The 26030-nt window shown below is 37.4% G+C and overlaps 1 protein-coding gene across 6 annotated transcripts; it reads left to right on the top strand.

Annotated features, from left to right (window-relative positions):
• The first annotated feature begins 222 nt into the window (after positions 1 to 222).
• On the top strand, positions 223 to 25928 carry LOC110370378 (heterogeneous nuclear ribonucleoprotein 27C). Of its 6 annotated transcripts, XM_021326139.3 has the most exons (12): positions 223 to 381; positions 3316 to 3519; positions 8328 to 8518; positions 10153 to 10235; positions 10858 to 11078; positions 11439 to 11638; positions 12810 to 12899; positions 13354 to 13529; positions 17063 to 17141; positions 23085 to 23170; positions 23672 to 23753; positions 24265 to 25928. In XM_021326139.3, the coding sequence occupies exons 1-12, from the start codon at positions 344 to 346 to the stop codon at positions 24387 to 24389; spliced, it is 1575 nt and encodes a 524-aa protein (XP_021181814.1). In that variant the 5' UTR covers positions 223 to 343; the 3' UTR covers positions 24390 to 25928. The 6 variants fall into 6 exon arrangements, with proteins under 6 accessions (XP_021181814.1, XP_049702056.1, XP_021181818.1 ...); XM_049846099.2 differs by lacking the exon at positions 12810 to 12899; XM_021326143.3 differs by lacking the exons at positions 23085 to 23170; positions 23672 to 23753.
• Positions 25929 to 26030: the final 102 nt, after the last annotated feature.

The following is a 26030-nucleotide window of genomic DNA, read 5'->3' as shown; positions in this document are numbered from 1 at the left end:
TGAGTGCTGCCACCTGGTGTTCGGCTTACTTTGCGTTACTTTGAAACATTTTAGTAACTTTTATTATTGATAAATATAATTTCCGTAATAAAAGTAATAAATATTTTATCGTTTATAATTTACGTCTTTTTATATTGTTTTACATCAATAATTTCATATTGCTAGAGCAATCTACGAACTCGAATACATTAAAAAGTTTTCAATTGAGCACTTCCCCTTTCCATGACTTTTTTTTAAGAAAGCGGAAATGGTTGGTCCGCCATAATCATTCGTGTGGGTCTGTGCTTGTGTGGTTTGGTTGTCTTTACCGGTGCCAACCATTATTTTTAATTAGTAGTAAGTTATGCGTATGAATCCAGACATGGACGATGATGAGAAGGGGTGAGTTTGTTTTTATCTATTTTTGGTGTGGTTTAAGGCTGTCCACGACGTGCCAACTATAATAGGTCAAACTGGCATGTTCGCTTGGTGTGTCGCATTTCACGGATAGCCAGCAGGGCTTGTGAGGTAGCGTTACGTACTCAACTTTGTTCCCTGAAACTATGGAATTTGTTATGATTTCCTCATTGTATGACATTAAATGCATAATGAAGTAGATACGGGCTGCAAAATATCAATTAGCCTTTTACTTTATACCGGCTAGCGGGCACCGACCCCAAGCCTCGCCGTGCGACTTGCGTGGTACGATCATGGCAGCTATTACTTTCCCATGCTACATTTTCTCTGATTGTTGTTGCATTTCATTGCCAAAATTTACGTAGAAACAGTTTATATAACTGTACTCCAACTTCGAAAGCTGTTGATGTGGAAACGTCGCAATATGTAAAATTAACCTTTCTGTGACTAATCGTTGCTTTCTCTTATCGGTGATTTTGCGCTAGGGTAACGCGAGCGTCATATTTTATAAAAAATATGAAAATTTCGAGTTGAGAGTTTGTAACGAGGTTATTAGATCAATGTTCGAAGTGCCGCGTAGCGCGATCTCATTTACCTACAAGACGCGAAACGTGCTGATTCATTTGCATATGGTTACTTGCGTCGCGGTCGTCGAATTATGTTCATAAACAGTTTTCCTTGATACTGGCTCCGATTGATGTTATTTTCGCGTAAACACACCTAGGGGCGGTTGCTACAGACGCTTAAAATATGTAGACTCCCAGTTAGATGCACAATCGTATGCTATTGTTAGGATACGTGTCATGGTTTTACCCTGTCCATTAAAATTTACTAACTAAAAGCGACACATTGTATACTCCCAAGTTGTGAGTAAATAAATTCAATTATCTTCAAACATCTTTTTCTTGCATCTTAACTTTTTATGATAGTAATTTTACTTGCATTTTTAGATTCATCTAAAATGCAAATTGCACAGTTTTAAGTTTTTAATTGTGTCATTAAAACTATAGTACCTAACAAAAAAAGCAAGAGACCATTACAGTTAAAACTATCACTATGACCCAAGAAGTGAATGGATACTTTCACCAATCTTAGCGAATGTTACTAGACACTAAATTATAACTTTGAATGTTCAAAGTCTGGTCCTAGCATAACTTTCAACATGACTACTGTATGACAATGTAGAATAGCATTGATTAGATAAAATTGCTGATTGTAACTTCCATGTACTTATTTATTTTAACAGTAGAATTATGTGGTATGTGACTCATTAGCGAGTTATCTGTTGAAAAGGCAAAATTTTATTGGCTTACTAATTCTTAATTATGGTTTTACTTTCATAAGGCAGATACCTGGTTAACATGATTCAGTTATTGCAGTTTGTAAGAAATAACAAAATGAATAATTGACCGTAAATCTTTTTTTCACACAAATTCACTCTTACTCTACTCAAATTCAGTACAATAAAACTTAGATTTTTAATTACAAATTACTACAAATAGTTTTGTCCACTGCAATACTTGAACAGTAAAGTTCTATTTCCCAGGGAGCCTTGAAAACAGTCTAATCTAAATACCTACACTGCCCTAGTGAACTTTACTAACACAGTATCTTGTTCACATAAATATACATTTATAATGAATAGTTTACCATTCAAATAATTAAAAACAACTATTGTAGATTTGAAGTATTTAAACCAGTCCTTATCATAATAATTAATGACTATTGGAATGAATTTAATGTAGATAGCAACTAACAACTAGGTTTTTAGGTCATTTATGATTGCTTCCATCTTGAGGTAGATAGATTAATTTCATTTTGTTTCTGCAAAATTTTAAATTGCAATAGGCAAGATATCAAATCAATAATAAAACATTTTGTCTTGAGTGTTAAACATTAATATGCATTTATCAGTAAAATTAAAGTTATTACTAGGGCAGAATTGTCTTAGGGATAGTGGCTGAGTACAGTCAGATTGACATTTATATCAACCACACTGTGTTTATATGGCAGAAAATCTGATCTGATTTTGTTTAGTATCAGTTTAATTTTTCTATTGGATATTAAAGATTATTATTGTTGCATTTCTTATACAATAATGCAATTATTTATAATCAGCTTTGTGGAAAATAAGAACTAGGGTAATTGTTTACCTCGTAAAAAGCACACTGATCATAATATAGACAATCATTTTATGATGTCACAGACTGCACTATGACATCTCGTTTTTATAAATAAAGCTTGACCTGTCGATAAGAGAAGTAGGATTACACAGACGCGTCACAGCAATGAATTCATAAAACTGGGGAGAAAACATTAACCTCTTATTTTTCATTTCGATAAGTACAAGTTGTTAGAATAGGCATAACAATTTCAGTACTTGTTATTGTTAAATATTCAAAAGCAAACAAAGGAAATTATAATGAACTTCGTTCATAATTCCAAATGTCTTATAACCCAGAACTCCAATGTGTCGCTAACAGTTTCCGACACAAACGCCGGTTGTCATGGACTTGAACGTCATTAAAATTCATTACTAAAGTCCCTCTCACTACGCTTTAGTTTATTTCGAGCTTTCATGTAATTCCTCGTTGTTTGGAATGGGTTTCAAGCTTAATTATTAATTAAACTGACTCAGTAAATGGAGGGATATTTGACCTACAAGTTGCCCTGGTAAAAATGACTGCAAATTTTCGGTACCGTACTAGAGAGGTTAAAAGTCTGAAAAGTCACGTGTTTAAAATGCCACATGTTGACACGTCATCAAGTGCATTCAAACATAACAAAATACCTACTTGTTACTCAAACAGTCATTTTACCAAGGCAACATGCGCAAGTGGACAAGCCAAAATAGTTTAAATTAGCAAAAGCATTTCCTAAGTGCTATAAAATATCTGTATTTACATCCTTTTGACCCAGAAAACTGTTCGTCGGTGGTCTGTCATGGGAGACGTCTCAAGAGAATTTGCAGCGTTACTTCTCGCGTTACGGCGATGTGATCGACTGCGTGGTGATGAAGAACAGCGAGTCTGGTCGCTCCAGGGGCTTCGGTTTCGTCACCTTCGCTGAGCCGGCGCTCGTCAACGTAGTGCTGCAGAATGGGCCCCATCAGCTTGATGGCAGGTAAGGAAAATCATCTTTCACAGGAAAATTCGGTCGTAATTCTTGGGGTAAATCAAATCTAGAAATACCCAGTGGATCCATGCTAATTAGCTGTAAATAATGTTGATGACATCATCAATCGTGAAATTCCTCGTGTAGGTTAGTTTCTACGTGAAGTAAAAATAATTTTACAATTAATTTAAAACAAAAAACATTGCTTTAAAGTACGTTAACTTCATGCCATGTTGGGAGATTAGGTTAAGCCTATTAGTATTACTAGACACAAGAAGATACCGTTACTCCAGTGAATAGCGTCAATTTGCCACGGCGAGTTTTTGTTACATTGTTTCTGCTTTTCCATACGATTGTTATCTGTGTTAGGTTAGGTTAGCAGCGTAGTAAAAGTTACTATCAATAATATGAGAACCATTTCGCGAGAATATTTTAGATAGCATTACTTTTTACACAAACTTTCCTTTACAAATATCGCTTGTAGGTTGACCCCAAAACCGTATTGAATAATAAATCACGCCATGATCTGACAGATTCTTATGATAAAAGCATCTATCACTGTAATATCAACGAGAAATCTTTCTAAAAAGATACAATGTTGCATCCACAAATAATTGTGACCCAATTCTTGGAACAGAAATAAACTGTATGTATGGCCTTACTCAAATGGACGTTGGTTAACCTGTCAACCTATACATTTTTAATTTTTATTTCGGCTTTGATTAGGCTTTGGCTGAAAGGTTGATGAATATAATTCAAAAATTGGGCATAGGTAAAGAAATTCCACCAACTTTAATGTTTGTGAAATGTCCATGACATAGAAGAAAATGTCCGCGAGTCTCCGAATTTTGGGGTCAACAATACTGGCGTGGTTTATGAGGTTGTTCTGCATCGTGCATTAGCACCATTAGGGAAATTATTTAGAAAATATCACTGGTTTTGAAATGCCTTTGTTGATTTAATGAGTCAGTCATAAAATTGGACTATGTGCTAGTCTTATAAGCTTATTCAACATTTATTTCGTTTTTGTATAAAACAATATTTTTGTTATAACAAACGTGAATTTAAGCAAAGTAGACATGGTTAGAATTTTCTATGCTGGCTCCAGAGTACGTGCCACCGCAGCAATTAAAATTGTTAAGAGATAAGTTTCCTCGTAAAGTACATTGGTTTTGCAACGCACACTAGAAATAAATCACCCACTAATATTGTCACATGTCTATTGTCGTATAATTAATTGTAGTCACTTGATGCAAGTCGGTCCTACACGTTGCGTGATACAGATCTCTACATTTTTACTATTTTTAGACCTTCAAGGTCCAACGTTTTATAAGAAATGTGTGCACAACATGCAAGAATTCATTATTTTCTGATAACCAAATGAATTCTATAGTGTTTTCTCATGTTAAAGCAAATAAATGCTGTATATCGGTTATTACACCGAAATGCGAAATTGAAAATTCAAATTACTGTCGACAAAAAAGTCGTACGATAAAAATGTGTTTTTTAAATATTTCATCAAACTAAATATAAAAATAATTATAGTTCTAGTTATTATAATATTTAAATAAAAATACTCTTCTTTAATCACGAATTCTATCAGATTGCTATTTTATAAAACTGACGTAGAGCTATGTTCACGGCTCGAAATCTAAAACGGACGCGGTGGGTGGTTAGATATCCTCCGAGTATCGACGTGTGATACCCAAAGATAAAAGAAAGGCGTCGCCTTTACGACCTGCTCTCCAAATATAAAACCCTATCCACATCCAGGCAGTGCCTTCAGTTACATCACTGATGGTACGTTCAGATGTTTGTGGGACATTAACATGCAAATTAGCATATACTCCTTGTTCCTATGGACAAGAGAGTCTACAAAGTTTGCGACAAGGTTCTATACACTTATTAACACTATAATTAGGAGAGCATGGTTATGCAGTTGAACGACACGAAACTGAGACATGATGGCGCCGAGGATGCTGACTGATTGCATTATGTCCTTTATGAACAAGGAAAAAGTGAGAGGCCGAAGATAAAAGCTGGCACGTTAATACTAATGCCTAATGATCATGGTGATACATTTGGTAGTTTCTTTTTATATTTGTGCATTAACTTCTTTTTTTTTCACTTAAATTAAAACGGCATCATGAATCTGCAAATAGGGCACTATAACACTCAGCAGTGTAAAATTACGCAGTATTGCAAAAAAACTGCGTCGCTGAGGTAGAAAAAAAAACTGCTTAGTCACCCTATAATTTTTAATCTAGATATTTTTTCCTAGCAACCCCAGCAGATAGGGCTAACTCATTCTCTCGTCCCTTCCCTACACCCTATCGGCACTGAACGCAAGTACCTACCTATAATATGAGTAGATATGACTGGGAGAGTTGCATAGGGGAATCGTGCTCACCCCATGTGTAAAGCCAGGCTCCAGACTGGTTTGATTCATTGTTTGTTATCCTGCTTTTATTTCTGTTCATTTTCAAAACAATTCGATGTTATAACTTGACTATTAACTCAGATGATAGAAAAAGAAATATGATCCGATTCCAAAATAACTTTTTGCTATAGATATAGACAATCAGATTATCGACCCACAAAATTCAAGTAAGCTTTTAGTGATTATCTTAAAATGTACACGTTTATACATATAGTGTATCGTAATTTTCTCCAAAGCAAACGTTTTATTTGCATTTGAAATAGTTTTATCACTTCATCTATTGTTGGTATCAAAACGTTTCACATCTGATCAAACATTAAGTCGTAGAACTGTTGCTCAGAGGGTAACAAACCTGAAATTATTCAATCGAGTATGACTCGGTGACTGACCGCAAAGAACTAATTCTAAAACAATTACATATTATGATTAAGAATTTTGAAAAAGACATCTGAATTGCGAACCGTCTTCCGAGAAGTTGATTAATAACAAAATTCATAAACTCACGGTAACTTACTTTTTTATAGAATAAAGTTAAATTTTAATGCAATTGACCGTAAGAATTCTGTTACAAACTGAATACAAATTGGTTTTGCACAACTTGCTCGAGATGAAGACGGATAAGGTTCAATTGGCACTAGAAAGAAGCGGTCTCGCCCCGTATACAATAGTGGTAGTACTGTTTTTCAATGCAACACTCACCAATACATACAGACATACATACAGACATACACATTAACCTGACTCTGGTTTCATCTGAAATCCGAACATGTTTTTATTTCATCTCAGTCTTTTGTAGTTGTAATTTTATTGCCTTTCTGGTATTGTGATGCTGAGTTATTTATTTCATGGAATTTTCTAACAGTTATCATTATCACGCACTAATCACCCGCAATAAATGAATTATACATTCAACTGACGACATTGACTTTTATTTCAAAACGGGGTCACCAGTAACAATAGGAATTTCAGTTGATGCAGTGGTTTTATTTTATTTGCTGCGATAAAAATCGCTGAACACAGATATTATAAATTGAACTATCAAACGTTTGTTTCGGATTAGGAATCAATACAATATTAAAACCAGAATCCTAAGTGTCACCCCCGTAAATACACGTGTTCGTAGGTAACGCAGCCACGCCCGATTCGGTTGGCTTGGCGGTTGCAAATTCGATCCTGGATTCTGTTCGTATCTGAGCCTGTGATCCCCGGGCTAAAGGAATTACAGGACCTCCTGTTTACCGGGAAGTCGTAAAATGTTATAACTAGAGGATTTCAGTTGGTGTATTTCGAAATATTCTACAGTATCTTTATTAAAACCTCTGGTCACGCAAGGGATGCGGAAAGATTGAACCCACGAGCTATGGAGTTGTATTTTTAATGAAACATCTGCACGGCTGTTTTGCTTCATCTTATTATTGAACTGACAAAAAAACTGGTGAAATACGAAGGATCAATAAGTTTTTTATCGTAGTTTCGTCCATATTTCTCGGAAAACGTTTGAGATACAGGTAAAAAACTTTTACTGTACGACAACTCATTCAAATCCATTCAGCCGTAAAGTCGTGAGTAAAACATACCACATTGTGCAGCAAAAGAAAATAGGAATATAATACGTTTACATTTTATAAATGCAGAGGATGCATTGCAGATTATGAATACGGAATGAACTTATTACAGTTTTCCAGAGTAACATACAGCTACAGGAATATTATCTGAATAAACTAAAAATAAATAAGTATGAGAGGAATTTCTTGCGCAATAAGAAATAACTGATGTCTGGGTATATGTAGGTATATCTTCTATGAATCTGATTGTGCAATTAATAGAATTGCTGATACCAACTTAATTATGAGAGGTAAATGCATTAACATGCAGACCTTGTTGATGTTAATTAATTTGGAGCGCGTAATAAGCTAAATTAATTAGATTATTAGAGTAAATATGTCTTATCATGTTGCATAACGGAAGCGTCTCTAATTAGATTATTAATCGATTTTTTATATACAAAACACTATACCAGGAAAAAATAATGGCCCTATTTTTTACATTCGTTAAATATTAAAGCGAACTTTATACTCGTTTCCTTGAAACGAAAACAAGGCACGTCTTTCAAGTTATTTGTTAAACTTTTGGTCATGTAACATTAATTTTGTTTTCCCAGTTGCCTTCCTTTTATATTCGGCTTGATGTAAAAATACATGGCTTATGTTATTTTTACTCTGTTACAAAATTTTATATAAGAGAAGCACAGAGACGGAATATTTTGAAATAAAATACTAACATGGGCTAAGAAACGCCTGATTCCATAATTTATAAAATGGGCTTCTTGAAATCCTTACATAGAAACATGTTATTCAAAATCCCATTCATCCATCAGGACCATTGACCCGAAACCGTGCAACCCTCGCACGCTGCAGAAGCCGAAGCGCGGTGGCGGATACCCCAAGGTGTTCCTCGGCGGGCTTCCATCTAACGTAACCGAGACCGACCTTAGGGTGTTCTTCGGCCGCTACGGAAAGGTCATGGAAGTTGTCATCATGTACGACCAGGAGAAGAAGAAGTCTAGGGGTAAGTGTAGTTTACTACTGTCAGAATCGTTAAAAGGGCCCCTTGAACACTCGACTTTTTGCCGTTAAACCATGTGCTGCTACTGTCTTATTCTAAAGTTATCAATACAATATTGATCACTTTTTGTAAGGGCATGTGCAGTTAAAAGTATCTTACGGCAAAACACTTGTGTTTTGTGTCCGTTTTCACAGTCATCCCCTAAGTTTATGTGGATTCTTAATTGTATTTAGGTGGCTTCAAGGGGATAGTTTCATTGTCACCATCACTCCAATAATTGGTATAAATAAATAAAGAAAATGGTTTAATTAGTATATTCCATTTAGGGCAGAGGTTTTCTAAGAAATAAATGTGGTGAAAATAGGGGATGTCTGTGAAAACGGGCACCAAATGCCTATTTTTATTCTACGGAAGAGTTTCATGTGTTGCTTCTCCATCGCAGCTTGCTGTCGAGGTGAGAGGACGTGCGTGCATAACGCCGGTAAACAACATTATGCAAATCAGTTCATATTATAAATGTTTACTTGTCATAACTTCACACTGGCCATCCACCATGGTAATGACACTGCAAAACCTTGAGTAACATGGGAGTAATTTATAAAAGCCAGAATCTACAAGTCATCAATTTCTATATTAAAACTACCGGTTTCGAATTGTGCAATTTAACTACATATTAGGTTTATTGGACACAAATAAATTAGCTACAGCATACCTAATGGTACTTTGATGGTAACATCATTTCGTGGTAAATTTTCTTATACTTACAAGGCAACGACTTTCACGTTCAATACTTTCTATGTAATTAATAACTGTTATGTGAAATGATAATGTTTTAATATCCACATCCAGGCAGCGCCGTTAGTGCTAACTACTGTCGGTGCGTTCAAGTGTTCGTGGGACATTGACACGCAAATTAGCATATACTCTTTGTTCCCATGAGCAACAGAGTCTACAAGGTTTGCGACAGGTCACTTGGAAAAGACTGATTTATGAATCTATTCGACTTGATAAATAATATGAGTACATTACCATTTAATATCCATATCGTCAAAAGCGTTTAGTATTGTGATAGAAAGGTGTTGTTCAACTCCAACCGAACAATTTATATTGAAAACAATAATCAGAACAAAGTTCACAAGCAACAAACGGTTTTTGCCGAAGAAAAAGTGTTTCGCTTTCCAATCTGTAACACAAGCTTGTAGGGTTAACGCAATCGAAATGATACGACCTCAATTGTGAGCTCAGTGAAAGGTGTCACCCTTCGCGGCGACTTTATCAAACAATTTACGACTTGTGTAATTTGTGTGACCGGTTGTGATCCGAGGGTAGTACGCACGCCCGGACCGATCACATCTTTTTATTAGTTCGCTTCATTACGAGAAAATTGCTTCATAAAATGACGGAACAAAGGACCGAAAGGCATAGCTATGTGATGAGAATGTTTCGACAAAATATAATATTGTACACATAAACAAGAGAAGCTATTTGCTCTCGTATCCTAGGTTTTATCTTCGTTTGATGTTGTGAGCCATAAATATACACTTATGCATTTTTGTAAGAACTTGATTTGCTAATGTGTGGTTGTTTCAGAATCTTTTCCACTTGTCACAATATAAAAACAAATTCGATTGTTCTAGGCTTCGGTTTCCTGTCTTTCGAAGATGAGATCTCCGTTGAGAGGGTCACTCAGGAGCATTTCATCAATCTCAACGGAAAACAGGTAATGTCACTATTTTTGTACGTGATTTGAAAACATCTGTTGTTTGCCAAATATTTTTGTTAGCATCTTTCGCGTTACAAACATCCCGAAGCTTGACTGATAAAACTTGAATTTCTGAAATACTTGTGCAATAGTGTATAGGATTAATCGATTTGGTCTTGGAAAACAAATAACACAGATAAAATTATAGGATTGGATTTTCCTTATAGGTTTCAAAATAACTGTGTAGTCAATTTATTTGTGTGAACTCTTTTGAAGAGAATTATTAAATTCTGTTGTCTAGTAAGCCGTAGCAACAGATTGCGTGAGATTCTCTGATGTGTCATCGCATATTATTATGTATGTGTGACGTAGGTTTTAATCTTTTCCGGGTGAACGACTCGTGGAATCTTAGAAGCATGCAACAAAATTTCATTCACATTTAAATTATTTTGGAGTTCAGATATTTCGGAGGTATTTTTACAATGACATGTAATATCAGAGGTTATTCCAGTAGATCAACATTAAATGTGAAACACGTTGTACAAAGTAAAAGAGAGAAGGAAGTGATTTATAATAAGAAAAATAAAACGAGCTTTCAGTTGACAAACTAGACCTTCTTTAAACGAAACCACGTGAGCAGGTGGAGATTAAGCGTGCTGAGCCTCGCGACGGTTCCGGCAAGCTGGGCTCGGGCGCCAGCGGCATGGGCGGCGGTGCCCTCAGCGCTCCCGGCGACGCGCCCCAGGCCGGCCAGTGGGGCCCGCCCGCCGCTGCGCCCATCAACATGATCCAGGGCCACAACGGCCAGATGGGCGGCCCGCCGATCAACATGCCGATGGCTGGCCCTAACATCATGCAAGGGTGAGAACACGTTTTATGTAGAACTGGTTTTGTGACATATTCCCCTTATGCTTTGTGTTTGGAACACTTGTGGGTCATCTTTTTGTTAGTTTGAATACATCAATTGATTTCTCCATTCATGTTTAAATTTTTGGGGTAAAAAGCACTTCTTACATATTCAAAGATGAAATAATAACAATAAAAATTCTGGCAATTTTGGTTATTCCAATTTTACCAACAGCATAAACATCTGTTTTTCTTAACACAATTGTTAACTGCAAAAATTCATAGTTATCAATTGTTTTATAAAAGCTGATGAAGCATGTTGTTGTTATACTTAGGCCTAAGGAACCGTTGAGTTAATCGTGTGTCGTGTATTAGGTACCAAGGCTGGGGCACGTCCCCCGGGCAGACGTCGTACGCCGGGTACGGCGCGGCGGGCGCGGGCGCGGGCCCGGGCAACTACCAGGGCTGGGGCGCGCCGCCCGCGCCGCAGGCGCCGCCGCACGCGCCCGCCTGGCCCGCCACCAACAACTACACGCAGCACACGCAGCCGCCCGCGCAGGGCTACGGCAGCTACGGTATGTACATCTAGACAATACTATTACAAGTTTCAGGGGCTCTGATGGTGTTGACTTGGGAGTTTTGATCCGGCTAATATTTTCTTTAGGATCTCCAACAAAAGATGTTCACATAACAAGGCATAGGTATGACAAAATAGGAATACATATTGTCATACCTATGTCCAGTAGCATTAGCTTTATGTCTCACAACTGTGCCCATCTGAGTTACTAGTACAACCCACGGCGTAGGACACGTCGACAACGAAGGCTATCCTGTGAAGCAAGATGACTTTTCTTTCTAGTATTAATGAAATTACTTCTAGGTCGTGGAGTAGCTGAATTACTTGAAATAATAAATTAAATTATGTATAGAATAACGTAGTTCTATTTCTTTATTGTTTTTCTTACACTCATGCATGAAATTTCTCAAACACACCTTCATTTAAGTAACCTATAATTAGTATAGTAAGTAGGTATCGACGGGCAGCAGTGTCATCGATCACTTCAGGCCTATGTCCGCTAGTGGACTGCGATTGGGCTGACGATAATCTAGTATAGTTAGTATTAGACGGAAGTATGAACCTTTAACATAAGTTTGAACAAGTACACGCAACCGCCTGCGCAGAGCTACGGCAGCTATGGTCAGTACACACCTCTAACAAATAAATTGTAATCAAAGTAATCATGTCTAGTGGAAGTTAGTTACATTCCCCTTGAATATTCACGCGAACTATACAAGTCTATCCACATCCAGGCAGTGCCTCCAGTTACATTACTGATGGTACGTTCAGATGTTTGTGGGACATTAACGCAAATTAGCATATACTCCTTGTTCCTATGGACAAGAGAGTCTATAAGGTTTGCAACAGTTCCATTATAAAATCAATAGATTTAAACTTAGATTTGAATTCAGAAGACGATACAAAGGTCGTTGCAAGCACTAGCAACCAGTCTTCATTGCAAACACATTCATATTAGAGACACCAAAAAGATTGACACAATAAAGTTGTCATGTCGACATGTAAACAAAAGTCATGTCGCTATCGCAGTCTACTAGGCTTGAAGTAGAAGTCCCTGTAGTGTTGATTAGCCGTTGTATGCCGGTAACGCAGATCCGAGATATAATAGAACATCCATTGTTTATATTGCGGCATACGAGAGGTTAATGTGATGTTATTGGTGTGTACAGCTAACTACAGCTCTGCGCCGGCGGGTGCGTCGGCCGGCGGCAGTTGGACCAACTGGAACATGCCGCAGAACTCCAACTCTACCGGCTCCGGTGAGTACTGGATACTGGACTGACCGATACAAAACGCGGAGAATAAGCATTAGATGCAGGCGCGGCTTCATACTTAAAAACATATGTATATGGTGTTGGTTTTCATGTCGATAAATTCTGATCAGTAAGTTAGTGATAGCTGTAATTGTAAGGACGATAATCGTTTGTTTAGTATAGTTAAGTTTTTAGGTACGCTTCTGATGTAGATACGACCCAGATTTTTATTTGGGCCCTACTCATAACTCAGCTGTCTGAATATAATGCAATTTTTATCCCATGTTAACAGCTAATAGAACTAATAGAAAAGTATTCGTTTCTACTTCCTCTATCAAGTTAAGGTTATCATTAAGTTTTTGAAGGTTTAGCAAGCGGTAATTTTAAGTATTAAGATTAGCTTTAAGTTATTATACTTATGTTTTGAATTCCTGGAGGCTTAACATTGGTATCGCTGTAGGCTCGTACGTGCCGCTGTCGGAGGGCGGCGAGATGTACGGGCGCGGCGGCGGCGGCGGCGGCGGCGCGGGCGGGCCGGCGCTGACCGGCGCGCTGTCCTCGGCGGCGCTGTCCAAGTCCTCGTCTGCCGACTACTCCACCTACCAGCAGTACCCGCCCGCCTACCAGCAGGACCAGGTACACGCGCAATACCTCACACAACACGCCGAATAGATACACCTACATAGATTTAGTACTGACTTACACATTTATACGAGTCAGCGTGATGATACTCCCCCGTCAGTATATAACTTGCATCATTTTCTGACGGACGTATCAACCACGCTGGGCTCCCGTGACCATCAATAGTAATTATACGAGCGAGCGTGATGATACCATTCCACACTGTCATAACAAACTTGCACCATTTTTCCTGTGCGGCCATCTTGTGATGGACGTATCAATCACGCTCAGCTCCCTTAACCATCAAAAATATTGTTAAACAAAATTGTCCGCTTATGTACTTGCGATACTGGCAAAGAGTACCGTTAAAACCGGTAAACTACGAATACTTGAGCTATATTTAGATATCAGCCTATTATGATGTTTTAATGAATTTCCATTTTCGATGTAATTAACCGCTTCTTCATTCCACTATATATTTTCAATGATTTTATATAAAAAATGTTTTAAAATTCTTGATCATATAATTTTAAAGCCAGTATCTCACTTACTCAGCTAATTCTAGTTTTGTTACTTTGAGAAAATTTTAATTTGACGTGTTCCGAATCACAGCCGAATTATACGGGTTTATGGAAACAAATACGCAAATGTATTACCATAATGTAAATCCTGGTAGCCAACTGTATACTGTTTTACATGAAATATAAGGTTTAAGTGGTATTGGATTATTCCAAATATTTCAGTTCTGATTCGGCTTACCCATATAATCCGATTTGATAAAAGGTGTGTTTATAATTCACGGATTGTCAAACAATAATAATAATCGATCAGTTTTCGACACTCGGTCATTGACCTAATCTTCAACTTATCTTAGCCAGGAGATTAACGAGAAATCTTTCTCCTTGGCATACTACTGTTTTATAAACACATCTTCCATCGTTTTCGTGCCTTTTGCGTTTTACCTAGCATGAATCATTTGAGCATTTTAGGCTATAGCTGCGGTGACGGTAAAGTAACTGCTATAAACACGACATTGCCATTTTGAGTGGACGTTTTCGAGGTAAAAAAAATACATTTTTATGCATACCTGTAAAAGCTAGTTCATTTGCAAGAAAATCAGTAATACTTGCTTTAAAATCATGTACGACTCTGCACTACGTGCAGTGAATTTGTTAGTTTTTAATAAAAATGTGTTTTTGGATCTCAATTCATGCTTTTGCCGAATTACATTCATATTTGCCGTACCCACATCGACACAGCGCCGTATAGTAGTAACATATGTACGCTTGATTATGCGGGCTTGCTCTTAGTTTCTGCTTATTTAGTAGGCGAACTTTGTATCCTCAATTTTGCAATTATTTAACTTGATAAAAAGGAATACATATTTAGAATATTTGAACTTGCTTGCTTCAGTACAAACTGTAGCGAGGTTTGACTTAAAAATATAGTCGATAGACGATTGACGTCAAGAGAAAATATGGTTACTTGGCACCAAAAAATCTGTGAGTTGTCCCGTAAAAACAAGCTGTACAATGAAATACAATGACATTACAATAACAAATAGTGAGTGGTAGCTGTGTCAGTGGGTCGCGTGAAATAGTTAACAATATGCGCTCGATTGAGATCTACCGAGAGCGACGACGCCGCACCGCGCGTGTGGCCTCGCCGCACTGACTCCAACTTAGATATTGGATGACTTTTTGTTTTTGTTTGCCTACCTTTTGCATTCCATCATCCAATATCAAAATCGCAAACAATGATTTTATTTTCCAACTATATCTTGGATGCCAACCTTATCCTCACATGCTCGTTTTTATTTTCACATCATATTCCCAGTTTTTTTTTTTGTTTATATCCATTAACAAATCCAAGGTACGGTTTTGTGTCGATGATTGTCGTCCATATCTTATCGATAGCTATGGACGAGCACAAAAGTACAGCCAAGTTGACATCATATAACTTATATTATTTGCTCATCACCTCGGGGCTTGCATCCTTCCTTCCCACAATCCTTGCTCCAAAGCTTTACTCTATGATTTGTATCCTGCATCTACCTTCGTATTAGTCTGGCGCGGTTACGGTGTGCCCGAAAGCATGAAAGACCTACGACATTATTGTACCTAGTGTCAATTAAGAATGTTTGGACGCGTGAGCTGTATGAATAAGAATGCATAGGGAGCTCTCGGTACTTCTGCATAGTTCAATTTGGTTGTACTTGCAATAGTTGTTTGCGATTTGAGAATGAATGGACTAGAGCGAATGTACTGGTGAGCGAGTGATATTCAGCGAAAAATTGACTTTTGGAACGCGAACAAAGGAATCGCGGCTCAAAGCAGCATGGGTTGATAGTATAGAGCCATTAGTTTGCCACCCCTGCATCCGTGTGCTGTGTTCGAAATGCTTGTTTATATCACGACAATGTCATACGCGGCGACGACGAAGCCCACTTATCTGCATGTTTTCAGTGGCGAGATTAATGTGCGATGTCTTTTTGATTTTACGAGCTATGCTGCGGTACTAGAGAATGGTAGACGCGGCGCTGTTCACGGCCTCCTCTCGCGGCCATAGTTGACAGACGCACCGCTATCCATAGTGAAAAATCAAGAAGATTAGTGTTGTTATCGAGTTTCGCTGAAGGTCTCTCATCACCGACCTCCACGGTTCCTTCCCGCCTCTCCTCCGCTCCCGCCCTCCTTCGCCTAAACTTTCATCTCGCCCTTGGGGATAGTCACACGCTTTCGCCCGGTCCATCTTCACGCGCTGCGCTACTTACATAAACCTGCTAAAGATCCAGTTGAATTGTGGCGAGTGGGACTTTATTGTCTTGTTCTTCTTTTCCAGTTGGTCGATCAGGGCCCACAAGAGTGGCTCCTCCAGAAAGACAATTAGAGATAAGGGCGGGTATCGGATGAGGGAATGTCGCGAAACACTGGGGATTTCTCACTATGGACGGTCGGTTGTTGCGACGATAACGCGCGCTCATCATAAAGGCATCGCACCGCACTAGATATAAGCTTACCCTTAGTTCCGTTCGATATTCATATATAATATTGCATTTTGTAGCCGTGCGAGATGATTCAATCGCCTTGTTTCATCTCAACACTTGTAAATTGGCATTTAAAGTACAAATTAGTAAAATTTGGATTTTCTCATATTGTTACAGGTTCATTAATAGTTAATTTTATCGATAAAAATAATATTAAGAGCTGTACTTTAAGTGTTCAGAGATGAGAGTTCGTCTATTCTGTTAAATGTAACCAGAGTACATTATTTACAAAATTATGTTATACAAGTAATGTCATGGAGCATTTGCTAATGCGGCCCAAAATTTTATTCATTTAATAAACTAGAACGTTAATTATGACGGCAAATATAAAAAAGGAGTACCTCATTTTATGCTCCATGACGCCGGTAAAAGGACGCATCGCAGCCGAAGCCCGGCTCGGTTAGACCCGAGAGCTATATTTTTGTACGTCGTAGAGCACGTATAGGGCCTCGCTTCAGCTGGATGCGTCCGGGATCGATGCTGACGTGTGCGGGACTGGTAGGGCTCGACGTACGGCGGCGGCGCGTCGCGGTACACCGCCACCGAGTACCACGGGTCCGCGCCCGCCGCGCAGCCGCCAGGTGTGCACCACCCGCATCACGCGCCCAAACACTTCAACGCCAACGAGTTTAACAAGGAGTGGCCCGCCGCGTAGGCACCACGCACACACACCGACACCACATACACGCGCCACGGACCAACAGACACGGTCTTGCCAACTATACTGTTTAACACTACATGCTGTTGAAAAACATGACAGCAAAATGTCTTCAGCATCAAAATTCCTATAAACCGCGATTTCTTTCTAGAACATCTTTCTAAAGTACTGTTTATTTTCCTATTAATATTTAAATAAACCTTTTTCTTGTAAAAAAAATTCGGCAACCCGAAGAGCATGTCACCTTGCTTATATTAATTACCCAGTACCGTATTGTCACCTGGTCCGGGGCGCAGACACGACCGCAGTGTGGTTAACTACAGTCGTATCGCTCACACGTTGATATACACAATTCTTTTCTAAAGGTACGTAGAGGTAGGTAGAGTGAGTTCTGTAGTTTGGTACGCTGCGATAGACGCACACGCAGACGTTGGTCCACCTTCTAGTACGCACTTGTACCCGTAGCTTAGTACCTTGACGCTTGTGAGACACGAGACCCGTGTGATCATTGTAGAAGTAGCATTCCGCTTGACGTTTGATCGACGCAAGTGCGTGCTCGAACGGTAGCTCATCATTTCGACGGTTTCATTCGATCGACTCCATCTATCGATTCTATCTTAGTCGATATATAACATAACGACTAAACAGAATAGGGATAGCTAGTATTTAACCGTTTTGTATACTCCCGTATAAATGACTCGGCAATTTCAGATACCTCTGTTGAACTTCCCATTAGGTGATAGATTTGTAATTTTGTGTATTTTTGGATTTCACGAACAAAACGACATAAATAACGTGAAAAATAGAATACGAATACAATGCAACAAATTAATATTTATAAAAATTAACTAAAGTTTAATGGATAAATTTAAATTTATTGCATGCAAATATCCTAAAGCCTGTGAAGGCGGGTATGTAATTTAAGTCGTTGACGACTACATTAACACAAACCCACACGCGTAAGTAAGCGTTAATTTTAATAAGTAAACATATTAAAATAGTTTAAACAATAATATTCAAAACTATTAGGTGTTAACACTTTTGTCTGCTAATTTGAATAAGGTACTCCCGCACTTTTTCGCAAGTTTTGGCACTCTGCCGTCTCTGAACGCTAAGATGAAGGAATGACATTAGCCAGTCGATAAGCACCGTTCACTCGACACTTGTATCGCGGCTCTCACATGACTCGCCCAGAAGTTTTCGCGACCCCTCTCCTAAAGCTAAACGACGCTGTCATTTGCGTGTACAACAACTGTACACATTTTTTTATTAACTTTGCTTTTAATATTCTCTTTGGATGTGGGTTTTTTGTGAAAGATTTATTTTCCTTCACACATTTCGAATGTTTTATCGGATTTTGTAAAGTGATTTCTTTGAATAATGTCGTGTAGTTGTATGGCAGGCCGGTAGAGGCGAGTCGCGCCGCCGCCCGCTCGCCGCCGCTCGCTCGCGTGACGCACATTTGACAGACACTGTTAAACAAGGCCAATTTAGGGAAAATGACCTAAAAGAACTTAACTTAAGCTAATAACTTGTATAAATATTTGGTATATATATCGGTATGTATGTTTAATGTTAGAATTTTGGTTATTTACCACACACTAGACTTAGGAAAACGGTAGGCATGTAATGAGATAATTATGTGTTAATATTAAACAAAACATAGTGACTGAACGTGATTTTAATATTTTAATTATTCCCGTTTTTAAAAAGGGAACAATTCTGTATAAATATTCGTAATTTTAATTTGTTTTCTTATATGCATTTTAGTTTTTTATCGCAATTTTTAAGTTGATACTATTATTATATGGAATTTATACTTTAATGAATTAAATTTACCTGCCAAATTGTTAACGAGCAAACGATATTGTCGTATGTGTTAAGTAATGAAGCTCAAGCATTTAGGATATAGTTCGGTACGTGTGAGCGCTGCGGCCCGGCCCGCAGCGCCGCACCCCTCGCGCCCTCACCATACATTTGTACATATATATACTTACTTGTGTGTAAAGCATAATTTTAATCGATTCTCTCGTCACATAGTTTTAAAGTTTTAATTTATGTGATTGCCAAATATTTTTAAAACTGTATAGAGCTTTCGCCGGCCGCTACGGTCGCTATGTTAGTCGTATCATAATATGTACCCGACGCGGACGCCGGTCGCGCGGCCGCCCCGCCCCCTTACAAAGTGAGTTATAATTTAAAATAACATTGTTAGATTAAATTTAATGTTAGTCCTTTACTGTACTATATCGCTCAATCGTTTGACCGATCGACTGATTAAAATTTTAGTGATAAGCTAAGTAATTAATCGCGGGGTAGGTCGGCGGCCGCGCTCGCGGATCGCGTCCGACCATTATTTGTTGTAATTATCTTAGAGTTTACGGCCCTACTGATAGACTGCCCGACGCCCAAGGACGGGAGTTGTTCCTTTAATTTTAAATAATAGAACCGCGCCGCGCCGCGCTCGATAAGATTTGTTAATAAATGTTTTAAATAGACGAATTGTTGATGATTACATTGAATGCATAATTTGATCGTTTAGAATAGGGTTATTTAAGATCGCTCCATAAGTAAAGTATAATTTATCTATTGAGGAATATTGTGAGGTGTAAGCAAATTTTATAAGTGACTAGCGGTCCGGGGCGAGGGGTGCGATGTCCCAAATTTAACGGTAAAACATAGTGAAGAAGCCTTTTACATTGTGATGTTCATAGTTAACGCGCATACATTTCTTATAGCTCTTATAATATTAAACATTACAGACTCGACTGACACACAATCAGTATGTAGGGAAGTGAAACTCGTACCTTATAACAATATAATGAAATAATATAAACTAATCGAGGTCGGTGCCTGACTGCCCATTAGGTTACGTGTACATGTGCCGCTTTGTACCGCTTCGTTTACTCTTCGTTCCTATGTTAGTTAGGTTAATTTGTCTCGATTCATTCCTGGTTAATTTTATCGTACTCGGCATAGGTAGTTCGTTCGTTTCGGTCTCACTGTTTCGTATCGCTTTTACTACTTGCATTTGTTCGCACTAACCCGGCCCGCGTGCCCGGCCGGCCCGGGTCGACCGGCGCCGCGGGCTCCCCTGCACATGTTCAGATCGCATAATACCATTATGTTCCATTTCGGTTACGATTTAATACTTACTGTAGGTTTAATGTACATCCACCGATGATACGAACGAAATTGTTCACATCTGTTTTAATATTAGGAAACGATGCCTTACAAAAAGTTAAGTGAATATAGAGATGATTTATAATTATGTTACTTTCAGTGATAACGATTAGCACTAAGGTGTTAGACACGGGCTCGGCCCCGCACTCACAAACCTTTGGAACAATTTAAGAACTTAGTTTGTAATGAACCAACGTGGCAATCTTCTTATTAACATAAAGAATATAATTTATTTAAATAAAGTATATGTATTAGAAATTTTAGATTTACTCAACATTAAACTTAGTGCAAATTATTGTGAAAAAATCAATTGAGACTATTTATATGGGTTTTAATTATTATTATATAGGAGAAGAACATTAAATATTGGATGAATTTATTAATTAAAAATAGTTAGCAAAATACAAATACGATAAGACTCGTTAGAGGCTCGTCTGTCAAATGTGGTGTTCACACGCGCGTGCGCCAGCGCCCCGCGTCTCTACTGCGCCGTCCCAGTCCCCTCCCGCAGTCCCGCAGTCCCACAGTGACGACACGTGCATCCTTTGCATTTCAACATTACACTCTGTAATATCGACACAAGATATGCAGCTGTATCTTTAATCATGTTTATCAAATAATACTTTAATCATGGCTTAACTGTAGTACTGTTGCGTAGTTAACCTTTCGACTCTTGTTTGTATTACTTTATATTATAGTGTACGCGGTTTTTATATGTGTATGTTTATTCAGTAGTATATAAAGGAAACAATGTTTTGTGTAAAAGTGTATTTTGGTATAATGATAAAGTAACGTTAGCCGCACAGGGCTCGACGCCGCAGCGCGAGCGGGCGCGGCGGTGCCGGGCTCATTATTCATTAATAAATTTATCATCGTAATTGACTAATTATACAAGACCCCTAGTGTTAAACATTAGATTAGCAGTCGATTCATTTTAAGTTCACTGTTTACTCGTCTATAAAATTAATTCATTTGCATTTAAATGTATATCAGAGGACGACACCAGCGTCCGTCTTAACTGTAGTCTTTTCGAAACTTATTTTAAAAACAATGCAGGTATTATTAAATATAAAACCTCATATTTATACTAGAATTTAATATAAATGTAATTATTGATCCCGAGTAAAATAAATTTCACGGGCTTTACAGTTAATTATAACATTAATTATTATAAAACCTAGGGCAAGTTGTTATTTATTTCTGTTTTAATTAAAAAATTGATGTTGATTATTTTTTAAACTATTATTTTCTTTATAGTAAATAAAAGTACATAATTCTCGATCGATTAGAGACAAAATTGTTAGGTGAGCTATCGACTGATGTACAATATTTAAAGTAATGTTTACTTACAACAGTACCTATATAAGTTTAATTTACTCCGGCCCAATACGGGGCGGCGCTGTATTTATACACACTTGTATTAATTTCCTAAAATGTAATTAATCGGAAGCGGCGACCGCGACCTAGCCACAAACTAAGCATGTTACAATTGTAAGACTATTATCTAGATTTGTTGTAATCTTGTAATATGTAATCTATATACTTAGCCCTAACGTGCTGATACTTGGTGAAGCCTAGCGGGGCGCGCCCCACATAAGTTACTTTATGTTCGTATAAAAAAGAAAATTATGATAGACTTTACACGTGCGTCCTTATTGTTTCTTTTTTACGATGATTACCTAATGATAATTAGTTAATTACGGTTTTAATTATTAATTTTAACCGAAGCACTAAAGTAAGACGAGAAGCTTGTACGCGATGATTTATTGATGTAATAAGTGCTATCACACTACATAACACTGAGGTCTTTCGGAGTAGAAATTATGCATTATTCATATTAGGTATTTTGGGTATATATATTTAGTGTTAGATTTAACTGGTAACATATAAGTATGTAGTTTATAATGTAATGGAAGAAATAAACACTTTTGTCGTAGTTTCCTATTATTAAGCTTCTTCTATCTTAATGGATTAAGTAATTACTACTGGTTGATTAATAAAATATTAATATTACCACTGCAAATATTTGAGATATCTTATGATGATATATATATCTACTTTAAGGACATTATAAAACGTAGATAATTAAAAGAAATCAAAAATTTCAAAATAAAATGGCATTTTTAATGTTCAATCACACACCCCTACCCCTGTATTGAATTATACCCTCCAAAAAGGGTTTGAACAGTTATCATAATTTTTGTTTTTATATTGCGACATAAGTCAATAAATCACAATAGAACAAACATAATAGTCTTACACTAATGGCAGTTTAACACGAGCACACATACAATTTTGGAGTTATTGTCGTTTCCATTAATTATATTGATATCTGTATACATGTATAGTATGCATACACTTCCCGTGCACATAACACTATTCTACGGTAATGTATTGCACTTGCTATATATCTATTCTTTACTTATTACTATCATAAATATCAAACTTTTCTTAGTGCCTTATGTGTCGTAAAATTTGCTATAAAGTCAATATTCAGAATACAATGGCGTGCAAGTTTTAATCATTTACCGATATATAAACGCTGGCAAGCTTGAAAGTGCTAATTTCACATAATTGGCGATATACAATTTGTATGGCGAAAACAGTCATTGTATTGAGAATTTTGCTTTTACACGTTTACCGTAGCTTCTGAACAAGTTAAACTGACTAATATGTACGGCAGAGGGCGACGGTGTGGCCAGTAACGCTGGCAGTCCCAAGTATGTGAACGTCCCACAGATGTCCGACGCCATAGGAACACCACCGCAGGTCCATACTCCCATACTTTATTAGACCAGTCTACTGCGTCATGCAGAACATTCTCCAACGATTCCTGAATGGCCTAGAGCCTACATCCAAAATTTTAATTCAGTACAGCTCGTACGGCATACGTACGTTCGTTCATACGGCACTTTGCAAGATATTGCTTGCCGAGACGATGAAGAAAAAGAAATACCAAAGACTTTTCCTGATTAATAAGAAGTTTACCTTAGTAACGCTAGATGGCGTCTTGTCGCAGACACAAATAACAAAGTATTTTTGATATAATCCGAGTAGCGTTCCGTTGCCCTCGCCACAGCTATGAGAAATATAAATAAGTGATGAAAATTTTACCGTTGACTAATTCGGGGCTGAGTCGTCGCCGCATGCAATTTTATCATACAAACGTGCCGTGTGACGTAGGCTTATAACTCCCAAAGTATAACTTCTTGTAATTAAATTCATTAAATATTTATTTTTACATGCCATGTTAAATAAAGTATTCAACAGGTCCCAATGATGTATTGCGGAGGTATGGTGTCGCCACAGCCGTCCTTTTGCAATGTGTCCGACATATCAGCGTCTGTCTCAGGTTCTCCCTTTCCTTTCCCCCGTCCATCCTCCACTAGCCACGTAGTCCTAGTATTCAGACATTTTATACACTTGACATTATTAAGGAATTCATTAAAATGTTTGTGGTTTAATTGATACACGAAATAGTTAGAATTGATATTTGGAGGCATCTGAATTTGGTTTAGCTGTAGGTAGTCTAGAGTCTAGGCTATAGGGTACACGGGTTAATATTGTGATCAAACTACACAAAATGATATTTTGAGTCAAACAAAAAAGTTTGGAACTTTTCAATGTAAGGTTGATGATCACAATACAACCTCTTTGTCCTAAACCTAAGTTGAATGAATATTATCATACTCAAACCTCTGGTGTGTGGAAAGTGGTGCGTGGTGCGGTAAGTTCCAGTTTATTTTTTTATTTAAAAAAAAAGTAGTAAAATCTTAATTTGTATTCAATTGGAATTTGCTTGAGAATATTGCTATGAATTTATTAGTCAGTTGATGACAATACTAACTTTAGTTTCGTACCAGGTGATGACTATGAATACACCGGCGGGTCCGGCGATGGCTACCAACGGTCGTCGAAGCGCAGCTACCACGGGTCATCGTCAGGAGGGACTGCCTCGGCGTCCTCCTACCATCCCTATCGGCGTTAACGAGTGAGCGGGACTCCGCGCAACTCATGACGCCCTGGTACCCCGGGCACACTTGTCAATGTTTGTTAGTCTACGAGGGTTCATTCTCTTGCATTCCGGTACGATAGTATATCTTATAGATAGGTTAGAAAGTTATTTTTTTCTCGCATAGATTGTTACAATTTATTTGTAAGAGCACCTGTCATAGACCGCCACTAGATGACGTTAAGATAGTGCGGACTGATTTATTATTAACTCGCTTTAAACACTTTGGACATAATAATAATAACTAAGGCACGCACCTTTATGATATAAAGTTAATAAGTTTATGTAATATACAAATTAGGCTAACAAACCACCTCGTGCGAGACTCCGTTTATTAACAAACATTGTCGTACATTTTACTTGTAAAATATTATATCTCTTTTTCTACGAACGCAATCATTGAGTTTGTAAATTATTTTTATTGAAAAAAGGTCTATAAGGAACGCCTTTTACTTGATCGATTTAGTTTTTGATGGAATTTACTTTTGACTTGAAGCATTTCTTTGACTTGTAATATTGGACATGCACTTTACTAGACTAGCGTGAAGTATGTCTTGCGTCATCGACTTGACGATAACTAGATATTATAAAATTAATAAGAGGCGTCCCTTTTGGTACGTTTTTCGAATTATTAAGTTAGTAGATTAGTTTTTTCTTTTGGATATATTTGTGTAGTGTGGACTGATTGGACGCATTGATCCAGTGAGCTTTTTTAAACTGAAAATTCTCAGTTGTAATATCATTCTCAGAGTTAGGAGCATTTTTATGTATCATAGCAATAGTTCCCAAATTCTGATCTTTTAGCATGTTATTCCAATTGTTACACGGTTTGGCTGTAAGCCTTGATATGTATAAGGCAGTAAAATGTATGAGTGTGTATCTGTCCCGCCTTAAGCATCCGTCGGTATCGCGTTGCTCAACGTTTTTGTTTAAGACCTTGGGAATTACATAGTTAATTAATCTTTTAAGATAATAGATTATAATCTGTAACCACCACTTAAAATAGTGACTATTTAATCAATTACGCCAAAAAGTACCTCAATGTTTTTAATTTTAAATGTAATATCCTAAGGTGGGACTACTTTTAGGCATGATTTTATGTGTAACTATACATACCACCAAAGGTAATGACAAAATGAGCTTCAAGTTTAAATTTCGGTAGAAATAAAATTGAATAACGTATTTTTCTAATATTTACTCGTAGACATTAAATAGGATAGCCAACCATGTGAAATGGTTATAAATTGTCTGTGACTTCAAAGAAATCATGTTCGTAAATAGGTATTGTTGTTAATATAGGCATTTATGACGAAATTCGAAAATTTCTCTCGAGTACGTGTCAAATGTAATAGGATATTTGGTTGATTGTTTTTGATGAAAGATATTATTTTCTTGATAATGTTGGAACTTGCACCCACGCCGTCAGGCTTCTGAAAAACAGTTGCATTTGTTAAACTGTTCTCTCCTGAAACGTGTGTTTTTGTTTAACCTTAATAAAAATACTAATTACTTTAAGTTTTATTTAAATTCACTGACAAGACTGTCTAGCTATCCTCCTACTGTAACTGTTTAGCTGTAATTTCTTCATAACACTAATACAGGTATATAAATTAATAG

Source organism: Helicoverpa armigera, chromosome 17, assembly GCF_030705265.1.
Source record: "Helicoverpa armigera isolate CAAS_96S chromosome 17, ASM3070526v1, whole genome shotgun sequence".
Classification (NCBI taxonomy): Eukaryota; Metazoa; Arthropoda; class Insecta; order Lepidoptera; family Noctuidae; genus Helicoverpa; species Helicoverpa armigera.
This window is presented reverse-complemented; position numbering and strand designations above follow the sequence as displayed.